This window comes from Nematolebias whitei, chromosome 16, assembly GCF_014905685.2.
Source record: "Nematolebias whitei isolate Nwh7 chromosome 16, NemWhi1, whole genome shotgun sequence".
In the NCBI taxonomy this organism is placed as follows: Eukaryota; Metazoa; Chordata; class Actinopteri; order Cyprinodontiformes; family Rivulidae; genus Nematolebias; species Nematolebias whitei.
The window spans coordinates 19,835,282-19,849,834 of record NC_056513.1 but is presented as its reverse complement, the minus strand read 5'-3'; the positions used below and the strand labels follow the sequence as shown (position 1 = coordinate 19,849,834).

At 38.9% G+C, this 14,553-nt stretch overlaps 2 protein-coding genes across 2 annotated transcripts in view; one reads left to right on the top strand and one right to left on the bottom strand.

The window, feature by feature from the left end:
- Positions 1 to 8,498: 8,498 nt before the first annotated feature.
- On the bottom strand, positions 8,499 to 13,362 carry wdr83os (WD repeat domain 83 opposite strand). Its single transcript, XM_037690338.1, has 4 exons — positions 13,220 to 13,362; positions 12,444 to 12,549; positions 11,453 to 11,550; positions 8,499 to 8,853 (listed from the first exon to the last, which is right to left on the bottom strand). The coding sequence occupies exons 1-4, from the start codon at positions 13,267 to 13,269 to the stop codon at positions 8,787 to 8,789; spliced, it is 321 nt and encodes a 106-aa protein (XP_037546266.1). The 5' UTR covers positions 13,270 to 13,362; the 3' UTR covers positions 8,499 to 8,786.
- Positions 13,363 to 13,501: 139 nt separating this feature from the next.
- The window catches only part of wdr83 (WD repeat domain containing 83), an 11,003-nt gene continuing 9,951 nt past the window's right edge, over positions 13,502 to 14,553 (top strand). The window contains exons 1-2 of the mRNA XM_037690337.1: positions 13,502 to 13,663; positions 13,785 to 13,895. Of these exons, the coding sequence (XP_037546265.1) occupies positions 13,793 to 13,895 (103 nt within the window). The 5' untranslated portion in view covers positions 13,502 to 13,663; positions 13,785 to 13,792. The remainder of the gene's footprint in view (positions 13,664 to 13,784; positions 13,896 to 14,553) is intronic.

The following is a 14,553-nucleotide window of genomic DNA, read 5'->3' as shown; positions in this document are numbered from 1 at the left end:
ATATATATATATATATATATTATTTCTTATTATTTAGGTGTTGGGGATGAGCAGAAGGATTTTGCTATTTCATGAGAAATGTCTATTTATGTAATAAATGCTGCAAATGAAAGAAAAAACCGACATCTGATCACTCAGACCACTATATATTTATTTTAAAAAGTAAAAATCAATAGCTCCAGAATGGGCTTTTATGTTTTTTATCAGCCGCATGTTGAATGAGGTGAGGGACATAAAATTTATACCTTTCCCATATTCATTTTTCTCCAAAAAATCAAATTCGGATCATTTTTGGATCCCGCCTTGTTTAACTTAACTTCACCCACAGACTGTGGATTGTTCCTGTTGTGGTGCATTGTTAACTTTTTATCTTTGTTTTTAGTTTAATTTGTCCAGAACCACCTCTGATAGTACCACTGTTTGAGTTTGAGTATTAGACAGCATACGTTTTAGCAGGTCTTGTAAAACTGACAAAGTTAGTAAACACTAAGATGACCTGATGGATGAAGTGATGGATGCTATGAGGTGACAGGAGGGTCAGGACGGAGTGACCCAGAAGAAAAAGAGTATAAGGTGTGAAGTTGGATTTGATAAACAAGAATAAAAACGTGCATGCATCAGAACGACTAATCCTGTCTAAAATAAGAGAAAAGGTCTACTATTCTAATAATCAAGAAAAAGTGCATAAAATAAATTTAGACTTGGACTAATACACTGAAATTATTTTAAAAATGTGAATATATATATATATATTATTTGGTTTGTTTTCCAAGTAGCAAAATGTGTTAAACCCAAAACTCTCCTTCAGTTTTTGAACATCTTAGAAGCAAAAGCTTAGACTTCTAATTGGAGAGGCGGAAAAGCTGCAAAAACTAAAATCTTAGAAAGAATAGTTTTCTAGTTATTTTCTATTTTCATCTTTTTTAACCCCAAACATGCTGTGATGGGGTTTAATTGGGGGGCATTATAAAGACGAAGTGCAATGGTCTCAGCTGCAGTAGAGTACAATAAACTGTTTTCCACGTCGGTGAACCATTTACTGAAAGAAACTGAGCAGAACGCAAAAAGTCTTTATTGCACTGAGAAGCCAGTTCACTTTTCTGTCCTGTCTCAGTCAGATCTGAGTCTGGTTTGTCATTTAGATGTCATACCATGCGATGTGAGGGGTCTTACCCATGCTAATATTCTTTTTACAAAGTAAGAAGTTGTGTTTGGTTGTTTTTACTAACCTGCGCTGGAAAACATGAACAAAGTTTTATCATACGGACATTTAAAGGATCCTTTTTACAGTCCTATGATGCTCCAGATTTCGGATAACTTGCTGCAAATGCAGTATTTCTTTCTTAATTCAGTTTAAATGCATTAAACTCAACAAGAGCCAAGATTTTTAAACCCGAACAGAAAAACATTCAGAACCAGATCTTTTCTGCTGTAATCTTTAAAAACGTTAATAGCTGGAATGCTATCAAACTTTTATTTCGGTGACAATTTTGGACCAAAATTGTTATATATTTTTTTAAACAAACTCTCTGATGGATCGACACGACTCAGTCCATCAGAGAGGTTATACTTAAAATTTACAACTAATGATTTTGCATAAAATATTATTAATCATCATCAATGTATCTTGAACAGTTTTGTAATGTAGTTTTTTTTTTTTATATGACTTCTGTTATATAACTTTTTATTTTATATGTGTTTATATGAATGTTTATTGTTGAATGTACCTCATCTGTGGTTTTTGTTTAAATCAGGTCTCTCTTGTAAACTACTCCTGCTCAATAATTAACCTGTATAAATAAAGGTTGAATGAAAAAAAAAAACTTGTGTGTAAATGTGTGAAGAACCTCAAGTTAAATTGATAAATAACCAGCGAATTGCGAGTGAAAGTCTTAAATATGCAAATTAAAACATACATAACTGCAGTGATTTAAAATAATCACTGGATGAAAACAAACACATTTAGGTGTAGTGAACGTAACTTTTTTTTTTTTTTTTGTGACGTAAAAAGTAAAAGTAGACGGTAGCTTGTCAGGAAATAGTCGGTTCCCTGGGATAAGATAAGATGCAGTTCGTGGCGTTATCTAACCAGATGCTGAGGGTTAAAACTCGAGAAAAGGTTCAAAACGTTCAACATGGCTTCAGTCCAGTTTTTTCTCCGGGGTTTGTGCAGTCTTACCTGCCGGTCAGGTGCTCTGCTCAGGTGCTTCTGCCTCCTCCTGGGACTTCTCTCCTCTGGACCCGAGAAGCAGAACAGTCGCGCGGTGGCTGCTGGGAGCCAGTCAGCGGCGCTGGGACAGGAGCTGAACCAGTATGGCAGACGCAGTGAGGTATCCAGCAGCACCGGGGGAGCAGAAAACTCCATGTTCACAGCAGGGACATGCCGAACGTCCTCCGGTCGGGACAGCGTGGTCGGTGCAGAGTTTATCCAGGGATGATGTGCGACACCGGAGCGGGGAGAACTGTGGGTGTTCGTCTGTTCCGCTGCTCTCAGCAGGACGTTTGGGTTACTGCTCTCCTCAGGCACAACTTCCCGTGTCCTCTCTGTCCAACTTGCGTCTCTCTCCCCTCCTAGCTCCCAAAACTGAAACCAACTCGCTTCACTCTGGCGGGGTTTGAACACTCACAGCAGAACTGTCCAACACTGCACGCAGCTCTGTTCAGGAGGTATGGAATCACAAGAGTGCCCCAAAAAATAAAAAAAAAACATGTTAAAAGAACTAATATAAAGAAAGTTATGACTTGTGCTGGTAGATTAAGTCATGAGATCTGAATCCCATACTATGAACTCATTTATTCAGACACTAAACAAAAAATGTAATAATTTGAACATTGGACCTGAACAAGCTGGGCTTAATTTGAGCCGGATCCTGCTGGAACAGGATCTGGGAACTCTCTTATTTTGACAGGGTGCGTTATTCTGGTAACTGTTTGCTTGGATCCAGTAACTATTACTAATAAAGTTATGGACAAATATGACTGCCTTAAACCAGTGACGTGCGGTGAGGTTTGTGACAGGCGAGGCACTGACTCGTCTGGAATAGGATGCTCACATGAACCCAAAATAGAAGCTTATATTTCAATTTAGCCTTTTTTTTTTCTTCTTCTTCTTTTAAAAAGGCATCTAATTATGCTTTAATCAACTCCATACTCCTTTTAAATAAAAATAAAAAAAACATGTCAGAGTCAGAGAGATTTATTTGTCATTCGTATCTCGTGGTACACGTGGTGGAACGAGTTTATGTACACATGGTCCCAGTTACATCCAACAATAAAATGTAAAAGAAAAACAGAAATAAGATCTAAAATATGAACTAAGAAAAACATCAACTAAAAAATACACTAAGCACTAATAAAAACATTACGTCGAACAGCAGCACGAACATGAGTCTGTGTGAGCAGATGAGCACGCATGAACACATGAAACTGTATTATCTTACATTTATTTTCAGATGAATAAGTTTAGAAAAATTCTTTAGTTTTGAGATGTGATCTTCCATTTTGCGTAAACAAATTTAAACGAGTGTACTACCGATTTGCCTTCAGCATAACAGAACGCAGTGACTGCACCAGTACCATCGTCTCTATGGGCAGCACTGCCCCCTATTGGTGCGGCAAGGTATAATCTGTTGCACCTCTGTGAATTTTCAGCGTGCAGAAAGAAGAAATATGCCACATACGTTCATTCAATATATTAGACAGCCTGTAGAACATCAGCATGTGCAGCACATGTGTAATCAAACATGTTATTGGTGATATTAACAGAGACGGCAATGGGCATGCTCCAACCACGTACATATTGTATATGACACAGCGCCCCCAGAGGTGAGCCAGAGCACTACATTGCCTCACCCAGCACATTTCTTCCATGTTTGAACAGGCAATGCATAAATTCCACGATTTTGACCATTGAAGTGTTGAAATAATTCAGAAAACAGTTTTATAAAACACATATATATAACAGTCAAGTGGTTAAATGTATTTTTGCTTATCATTGTGTTAGTATTTTGTCATGATGACTAGTGCAGCACTGCCTCACCTGCCTCCCCTGACTGCATGTCACTGCCTTAAACGAATAGCATTTATACAGTAGTCCCTCATTTATCGCAGGGGGTTCGGTTCTTCAGTCCACCTGCGATAAGGGAAAAACCACAAAGTAGGAAAAGTAGTACAAGTAGTACTAGTCAGTAGTAGTTTATTTTAATACAGTATGTGTGTGTGTGTATATATATATTTTCTTCTTTTGGCTGCTCCCTGCTCAAGGGGTCACCATAGCGAACTAAGTCGTACGAAGACGTGGCAATTATTTTTAAGCCGGATGCCCTTCCTGATGCAACCACAGACTACCTAGCTACCACAGACCTCTGTGTGCAGCAGAGGGCTGCTATCCAGGGTGCCCAGGGGAGAAGATGGTGGGAGTTAAGGGCCTTGCTCAAGAGCAAATGAGCGTGGAGGCAGGTGTGGGTGTTTCACCTATCCCACCGACCTTTTGATGATGTCGGTACCAGGAGTTGAACCAGCGATATTTCTATTTCTATTCTTCCCCCAACAGCTTGCTCCAAAGTGGAACAAACCAGTTATGTTGGTGTTAAGATGGTCTCTTTGTCACGCCCCCTCCCCCATTGCCGGCCCTCTTCCTTGTTGACAGTCGTGTCAAACTGGTTGAAAACAACAAAGTCCATGCTCAATAATCCAGGAATACAATCCAACATTTTTCAGTCAGGTCATCTGGACAATTTCTTTTTTTCGCCTCCGATCCGGAAGAATCAGTTTTGTGTTGTGTTTCCTTGACTGATGAAGCCTTCCGGATCGAAGGCGAAACATTTCAGCACAAAAAAAAGAAACTGTCCAGATGATCTGACTGAAAAATGTTGCACTGGGTAAAATGTCTGAGCAATATTGTGGGTCCTCCATATTGTCAACTGTTGAGTGGACAACATTGTGGACAGGACTTGGGTGACTGGCTGGAATGGAAGTAACGGTCGTAAGAGGGTCAGACTGGATGGTACCAGGTCCCTGGTCAGATGAGTCACCATCTTCTGAATGGACTCCATCATCGCCACTCTGCATCAGCCAGTTGACCGTGCAGACACCACTGTCCTCCATCACATCAGGTACATCAGGGCATATGCCACTCCCATGCATAGTAACATCACTGTCAGAATGCACAGATTCACGGCACTCATCATTCTCACAGGGCAAGAAATTTACAGAGAGCAGCAGGTTCCTGTGGACGACACTTTCTCTACTCGTTAGGACATCTTTGACTCCGTAGACATTGATCTCGGACTTTGTTGTTTTACCCAGTGGTTAATTTGAGCCGGATCCTGCCGGAACAAGATCCGGGAACTCTCTCATTTTGACCGCTCGGATCCGGCAACTCAAATCTCCGCCCCTAAAAATCCAAAGTCATCGCACATTTTAATTTTGATTATTTACTAAAGCTACAACGAGAGGAGATGTTGCCCAGTCTGTGGAGTGAATGTTCCAGCTGCACCACGCTCCTGCCCAGCAGAGACGCAGACTGCATGTCCCGCGGGGATCGTCTTCATCCACCTTCAACTCTGCGCCCTGAAGACAGTTGTTTTACGCAGTGTCTCCAGACAGCTCTGCAGGACGCACGCACAACTGCTGTCGGAATTTCTGCATACATTACCACAGTGCATAACATTTCAGACATAATAATTAAGCTTACAGTAAAAAAATAAAATACGAGTGAAATGTTTGAAGTGTATATTACATCACGTATCAAAACAACAGCACTAATTTGTCAAAATAACAGCGATCAAAATGTTGAAAAACAGTTCAATTTATTATCTAAAATAAATGGATGAATGGATTGTCCTTAGCTGGACAACTGAGGATTCAAGCACCTGAAAGGCAGTGGTAATTGATGTTGGAGCAGAACAACGCGCAGGACTGAATTCAGCAGAGTTCGGGTCGGACCGTGTGTGTGTGGGGGGGCGGGGGGGGGGGGGGTAGGATGCTTGACAGAATAGGACCTGCATTCACACACAGGCTTCTTTATTGTTGTTGCTCTCTAAAATAGTCATTTCAATTCAACCTTTATTTATACAAAGTTGTTCGTCTCATTGAGCCTCGTCATTTACAAGAAAGGCCTGTTTTTCATCAATTTAATCAAATATTTACAGCTGTTTAACAACCTGTTAAAATACACCAAAATGCAGGAAATGGCATCTCTTTTATTCCAAATTTTCTGGGGGGGGGGGGGGAAGACCCACGGAGCTGAAACTGTATGGTGCTCTCCTTCTCACATATGAGGGATCCATATAATATCGTATCAAAATGTGGCTTTTTGATAAAAGAACCTGGATGCTGCAATCTTTCTATGCAGACACAGACTCAGAAATAAGAACATGCTTCAGCATGGTCTTTACAGGAGCAACACCTTATTGGTGGCTCTACAGAGCACAGTTTGTGTTAACAAGTTTATAACCTGTTAATATTCTTAATTTGGACTTTTTATCTTTAATGAGTTTGAAAAAATGTGTAGAAGCTCAAGGCTTAGAGTAAAAAAAATCCAATAAGAAAGTCAGTGGAGGGTCACTTTATTACTTTTTAATATTGGGCTCTGACCACACTCCAAAGTAAAAAAAAACAAAAAAACTAATTAATCCTTTTGACTAAAAACAGGTTAATTTCAATAACTGTTAAAAGTTGCTCCTCACAAATTAAAGTCTTCTACGATCTGATGTCAGAGCAGACGGTCTAAAAGCACTCCAAAACGAAGACCTTGAGTTTGTATTGTTCGTGTGATTCATGATTTTCCAATGTATGCGCTCTTTTATCTTTTGGATTTACTTAAAGGTCTTTGTTACAGAAAGCATTTCTGGAAATGACGTGCTTTGCTTTATGGTGCTGATGCAAATGTGACGCAAGGCGACTTGTCAGAGGAGGTGGCGTCGTCCTCCTGTGGTTGCTGTGGGGCTAACGTCTCATAAGCAGACAAAATCAAAAAAACACCCACTCTCAGATAAATTTAACTCATAAGATGTCTTCAAAAAGACCATACTTTGTTCTTTTTGAGATTGAAATAACTGAAATTACTTCTGAAATATGATACATTTGTCTCTTCTGGGTGATTTGGCATCAGCTGCACATGATAAAAAAAAAACAGTTTAAGGACTCAAGAGCAGTCAAGTTGAAAAAAATAAAACACTGCTATACCTGATGTGCTCCTATTCCATTAACAATAAAAGGTAAACAGCACTTCAGCAGTTAGGTCTGATCTTCGGTTGCAGCCAATTCATTCATTTGTGATGTTATTGTGCCCTCTAGTGTGGAGTGCAGATAGAAACCAGTTTTCCCAACAGATTTGTTCTTTCTGGGCAGAATATTGTGATCAGCTTTAATTAAAATCGCCTCCAGCCCATCATCCACTGAGCTACATTCAGACAACTGTGACAGTTTTTAATATCATGTTACACAGCCCACAGATTAATGCTAAAGATAACTGCTGACTTGGACAAATTCAATATGCTTTTCACTGATCACAATCAACAACAAATGTTCCAATGACTGTGGCATAGAAAACAATAATAAAAAAAATGCCACAGTGGGAGAAATGGGCCATGGTCTGATGACTTGAAAGACAAATGAGCAAGTTAGCCATTTGACTCAGGGCAAAGTCAGGAAAAAAAAATCCAGGAGTTTGCTGAAACGTGGCAGCAAGCCATGCAACTCAAGCGCCCACTCGGCACGGCTGCGCTGAAGTCGGCCCTGGAGGGACATGAGTTATATGGCACTAAATCAGTCTCACATCCAGCTGACTTCCAGCTTCTTGTCTGTAGTCAGCACAGACATTCAAGCAGTTAATGTTGTGGCTGCCTGCGTGAGTTGCAGTCGGTGCCTTTACTTTAGAAACTGAAGACTGACTAAATCTTCTGTGGGTTTTATTAGCAGATATAACGTTTCAAAGGATAAAAGGGAAAGCAATGCTTTCATTTATTGGGAGTGAAAAGGGCTTATTTCAACTTTTTTTTTGCCTTAACCAAAAGAAGATTCTTGTGATTGAGACTGATTCTGAGCGCGATATCCAAGTGAAACTAGTGTGAAATGAAATTGTATAAGACTTTATTTGGACATGTTTATTTTAAGGCACTGGTTAGAGCAGTGGTTGCCAACCCTGGTCCCTGAGGAACACCAATATGTGTGTGTTTCAGCTGTTTTCCTGCTTCAATACACCTGATTCAGTGATTTAATTAATTCAAGTTCTTCAGAAGCCTGTTTCACCAAATCATTCAAATCAGGTGAGTCAAAGCAGGGAAACAGCTAAAACATGCAGGATTGTGTTCCTCAAAGACCAGGATTGGGAACCACTGATTTAAATCATGGCCTGACTCATTTTTGTTCTAATAAATTTAAGATCCTGTTCTGGTTACCACAATTATACTGGCACTGAGACTAAAGACTTAACTTAATATGGAAATAAACATGCTTTCTTGTCAGAGATGTTTAATTTAAAACTGCATAATGTTATTCAGAACATTTCTCAAGAAAAAAAAGAGCAAAATTACAAAGATTTTAATGAAAAAAAGGTAAAAACAGAAAATATGTCAAACTAGTGATGTTTTTACTTCCTGATGCTACGTCCGCTTCTTCTGGTCATCTGTTTACTCTCACAGTCATTCTATTACATTATCTGCATTTCCCTCTGTGTTTTTGCTCACAGATGACAAGCAGGTGATGGTGTGGTCGGGGCAATAGTGTCAATCGGTGCTAGGCTCCACAATGCACTTTTGCCTTTTTCAGTGAGTTGTCCTTGGTTACCATGGCGGTGACATTGGCTGTGGGTTCTGGAGGTAGGACATCACAACTGCTGAGATGGACAACCTAAGAACGAAAACAAATAGAGAGAAAATAAAAACTATTTATTGTGTAATTTTATTTTAATGTCAAGTTGAAGGTGACCTCTTGGAATAGTTCATAAACTAATTCTCCTCCTGACCTATAAGTGCCTAAATGGCCTCGCACCCATCTACCTCTCTGAGCTACTGGAACCATATGTTCCCTCTCGGGCTCTGAGATCATCCGATCAGCTGCTTTTGGTTGTTCCAAAAACACGACTGAAGCTCCGAGGAGATCGGGCGTTTTCAGTCATGGGTCCCAAACTGTGGAACAACCTACCCCCCAACATTAGGCATGCCACCTCCCTTCCTGTGTTCAAATCCCTGCTAAAAACATATCTGTTCTCTCTGGCGTTTCATACTGTGTGAGTTGATTTAGTATATCTTGTTCCATGTCTTCATTTTAATGCTGTTGTTTTAATTTTTTAAGGTATATTCTTACTGCTTTTTATTTCTCAGTGTTACCCTTAGTGTTAAGCACTTTGATAACAGTCTGTTTTAAATTGTGCTCAATAAATAAATAGGACTTGACTTGACTAATTAACAGAAATATTTTGTTTACAAGATAAAATACTGCAGCTGAGAACATGATCAGAACTTCTCCAAATGAGTTTCAGTTTCATCCAGATATATGAAGGTAGGTTCCTCTGGTAACCTTAATGATTCACCTTCCCTCCACAGTTTAATTATCCTAGATAAGCCTTTGTTAAATGACAACAGGGTTACTCGAATCATATCCTGGCTTTTGACCAATGTCCCAAAACTGGCCTTGAACACCTTCTACACACACGGCTGGTGTGTCCAGTTCATCCGCTGACATTATTTGCTGAGTCAAACATTTTCTTGTCACTAAGCTCTGAGTACATTTAGCTCGTCTTTAACACAACCTCATCTAGACAATGGACAAGGAGGTTTTCCCCTTTAAATACGTCTGAAGGCCTGCTTCAGTGCACTTTTTATAGGCAAATATGTCCTCTGGAGAGGCCATTCATTAAAAAGGTTTTTGGATATTCATTCATTCAACCTTTATTTATACAGGTTAATCCTATTGAGCCTCTGGGATTAATTTACAAGAGGGACCTGAATTTTAACAAAGAGTGATGACAACAGTGGACAACGACAACAATAGACAAAAAGGATGCATACAAATGTATTTATTTTATTATTATTATATTAATATTGACTTGACTGAAGACACAATGCCAGGCAGAACCAATACCTAATTTAAATTCATTCAACCTTTATTTAGACAGGTTAATCCCATTGAGCCTCAAGGACTCATTTACGAGAGAGACCTGATTTCAACAAAGAATGATGACAAGAATGGAGAACAGCTACAGCAGTTGCTGAAATTAACTAACAGCTGAAATTTCTTCAGCTGCCATAATACTAGATTTTTATGTAAACAAAGGTAAAAACTGTTTACTGAGAAATTGCACTTTTAGCTCAAAATTGCAGGCTAAAACATAAACCTACTGCTGCGCAACTCTTAAAGCTCAGCATCATTAAAAATAAACAAAAAAAAAAGTAATTTAACATTAGCCCTGGTTATAGATTTGGAATGAAAACAATATTTACCATTTTAAGTCAATAAACTGTATGTTCAGTTTAGGGCTGAACAATTAATTGCACTTGCAATAATATTGCAATACAATAAAACAAGATTTTCTAATCGCAAAGGCAGCAATTTGACTGGTCACGTGATCTGGTTATGTGACTTGCGAGTGAGCGGAGCCGAGCAAAGCAGAGTAGGGAGTGGGAGAAGTCAACACTGAGCTTTAACCGGTTGCACAGTGGTGTCAGGCTCGACAGAAGCTGATACATCTGAAAGTTTGGTACCAAAGAGCGGCAGCACATCTGTTATTTGGAATTATTTTGGCTATAAAAAAAAAGAAGACGCTGTGTAACACGTATTGTGTTTAACCTGCCTTGCTGCTGTTGCTACCTCTCGAGGTAACACAAATCTTTATCAACACTTAAAAAAACACCACAAAGCCATTTACGATAGTTGCATAGCTAGAATGCCAACGACTAGTGCTTCAACTTAAATTAAAACTACCTGCCGACAGAGATCTCTGACTGAACTGTTCGAAGGTATTACTCCGCATGAACATAATTCGAAACGGCATGCGGAAATAACTCGAGCAGTAACGGAGTTCATAGTGAAGGACATGATGCTCAGCTCTGTTGACGGGGTGGGGCACCCCGCTTGTATAATGGTAGGAGAAACACTGGGATAAGTGGTACAGAATGCCCTCGTGCACACATTTTAGCCAAGTTGCTATCCTGGAGCTACAAAAAATATGCAGAAAGAGTTGCAGTTGAAAACAGCGGAGTGTTTTGCAACTGAAACAGATTGATTTATTGCTTGTGTTCATTGAAAAATACAAGAAGACGACATTGAAAAATAATTGCATATTAAATTGCAATATTGAGGTGAAAAATCGCAATTAGAATATTTTCCAAAATCGTTCAGCCCTAGTTCAGTTCACCTCTTATAGCCTACAATGCACGAGTGCACGTGCACACCCACACACCTTATATTTAGTTTTCAAACACAAACATACATGAGGTGGAGGACTCACATAAAGCTGCTCATCATCTGTTTGGTGTCTTCTGAGCTGCGTGAATTTGCAAAACTGATGAAAGAGCAATAGACTGCGATCCAGGCGCACCACTTCAGCTGAAACAAACACACATTTCAGTTTTACAAACTTTTTCTGTGACCTGATGAGCTCACAAAAACTTAAATAAAATAAACAGTTCTTGAAATGGGGCATAAGTGCTCTTAGTGAATATTCATTTGTTTAAGGACAAATATTTCTGGGGAAAAAAAAAAAGAAGAATGTCCTATCCAGATTCACTCAGTTTCCCTTTGTTCAATTTAGGTCTATTATCTCATAATTTTGTGACTCAACTAGTTTAAATGGGCTGAAAGCTGCTTTTACACAAACTACTAAAAATATCACAATATAATTATTTTAAAATTATGTGTATAATTGGTTTATACATTAAATAAGCTAACAAATAAATAAATAGTAAATGAATTGTGGACATAACTTTCCAAAGCTTTACAATTAATAAAAATTGTTATTAAAAGTGATAATTTGTCTAAATATTTTAGCTAACCATTGAACAAAGTCGCTGAAGGATTCACATCCACCCCCACCATCACGAAACACCATACAAAACAAAAAATGTCAAAGCCAAATATTTTTTTTTCCCTTTTTCCAGGTAAATTGTAAAATATCTAAAAAGGACATTAAAACATCAACAGTGTTTCGTACCGATGGGAGGACAAGTTGATAAAAGCCTATGTCTACCACGGCACTGTGTGCCAAAGTATGCTGCTGTGTGCTGTTATTGTGTCCTTTGTGTTCAAAGTCAGCAGCTGTCCTTGAGTCCTTTATTTAAAAGGTGAGTTTACCTTTAATCATCTAAATGGACTGATTAGGATGGATCAAGGTTAACCCTTTCAGGGCCAGCATGGTTCATATGAACACACATAGGCATAAACAGAAGCAAAGGGCAGGAGAAATGAAGAAAACAAAAAGAGGGTTAGCATAAAGGTTTAACCTTGAGCATCAGACCACACATGCTGAAGATCATGCCAAGCAGGTTCATGTAGTCAGGAGTAGGGTCCTCTAATGTAGGGTTGGTCTCCGTGCTGGGGGGCTTGTACCTGAAACAAAAAATCATTTATAAGCACTAAACAGGGAATGTAATCATCAATATACTAATTGCTGTGTAAAGTCCTACAATGGTATGTTTAAAGAAATGCATTTCATAAATATGCCAGACAGTTGAAAGATTTATTGTAACAGTAGAGAAATTAACCTTGCACCTTCACTTCATCTATGCGTGAAGGAGAAAACAAGCACAGTCACAAAGATATTATTTAAAATGTCATCACTGCGAGATACAAGGCTTCACTGAAATCTGAAATCAGCTGATGAACAAGCTAAAAATCACCATCAATCAGTGAAACTGAAGATTTGAGGACAGGGTATCAATATACATTTGATCACATGAATAGACTTTAGCATAACTAAATTTTTAATAGTTTAATTGTTTTAAGATTTATGGTTAATCAACCTGACAGAGACAAGGACTGACCAAGGAAAAAAAATACAAATAACTCGCTAACAAAGATGTTGTTTTTAAACGTGAACAGTTTGAGTTATGAGCAAATCACCGACTGAATTTTACATACAATAATTGATCATTAGTATTGCTTTTGTCCGAAGTGGAAGTCCTAATCACCACTAAGCCCATTGAGAACACTCGGACATGATTAGCTTCAGGTGCTAACCTACGTACATACCTAATACATACCATGCTAAACTACATACCTTAAAATTTTATTTGGCCTCCTCGGGTCTGCCATATTGTTTGAAGACATATTAAACCAAAAATACTCTTCTTTTACAAAGGAATGACAAGAAATCTAAACTCGAGTGACTGATCCACAGCTGATCGGCCTTTTGGTAGATAGGAACGGAAAGACCAGGCAACCATTTCCGGTACATTTTAAAATAAAAGCTTAATGTATCATTTAAACAAGGGTCATGTGAAGGAAAGCCGTGGTCAAACTTTTATTTTGACAGAAACATTTGATCCCAGTGTGCATTGCGGTTTCGTGCTAGCATGTAGCATCATTTTTGAATAAACGAGAAGAAAGGCGCAGTTAATAGTTTAGATACTGGAATTATTTTATTTTTTTCATTTAGTTCTACCCGTAAAACAAGTATTATTAGACACCTTTCTAATAATGTTACTTAATTAAACTAGTTAAAGTAAGTAAACTTTTTTTTTTTTGTAATTAAAAAAAGGTCTTAAACGTATTTTGCATTTGCTAAGAAACTTAGCTATGTATCGCATAGCGTTATAATGATTCTGCCTTGTTTCTCCGTACAGGTAATGTGATGGCGTTTCCTCAACCCAAGCCTCAGGCTCCACAGCTTCCTCAGCATCTCCTCAGGACCATTGACTGCAAGCAAGGAGCTGTCCGGGCTGTTCGCTTTAATGGTAATTCATATATACAGGTCCTTCTCAAAAAATTAGCGTATTGTGATAAAGGTCATTATTTTCCATAATGTAATGATAAAAATGAAACTTTCATATATTTCAGATTCATTGCACACCAACTGAAATATTTCAGGTCTTTAATTGTTTTAATACTGATGATTATGGCATACAGCTCATGAAAACCCAAAATGCCTGTCCCAAAAAATTAGCATATCATGAAAAGCTTCTCTAAACAAGCTATTAACCTAACCATCTGAATCAACAATGTAACTCTAAACACCTGCAAAAGATTTCTAAGGCTTTTATAAACACCCAGCCTTGTTCATTACTCAAAACCGCAATAATGGGTTAGACTGCCGACCTGACTGCTGTCCAGAAGGCCATCATTGACACCCTCAAGCAAGAGGGTAAGACACAGAAAGAAATTGCTGAACGAATAGGCTGTTCCCAGAGTGCTGTATCAAGGCACCTCAGTGGGAAGTCTGTGGGAAGGGAAAAGTGTGGCAGAAAACGCTGCACAACGAGAAGAGGTGACCGGACCCTGAGGAGGATTGTGGAGAAGGGCCGATTCCAGACCTTGGGGGACCTGCGGAAGCAGTGGACTGAGTCTGGAGTAGAAACATCCAGAGCCACCGTGCACAGGCGTGTGCAGGAAATG

Excerpts from the sequence above, each read along its gene's own strand:
- wdr83os (XM_037690338.1), bottom strand. The coding sequence starts at position 13,269 with ATGTCTTCAAACAATATGGCAGACCCGAGGAGGCCAAATAAAATTTTA. Across the intron at positions 11,551-12,443 it reads TGTGTGGTCTGATGCTCAAG|CTGAAGTGGTGCGCCTGGAT; the intron begins GTTAAACCTTTA and ends TGTTTGTTTCAG. Across the intron at positions 8,854-11,452 it reads CAGATGATGAGCAGCTTTAT|GTTGTCCATCTCAGCAGTTG; the intron begins GTGAGTCCTCCA and ends TTTCGTTCTTAG.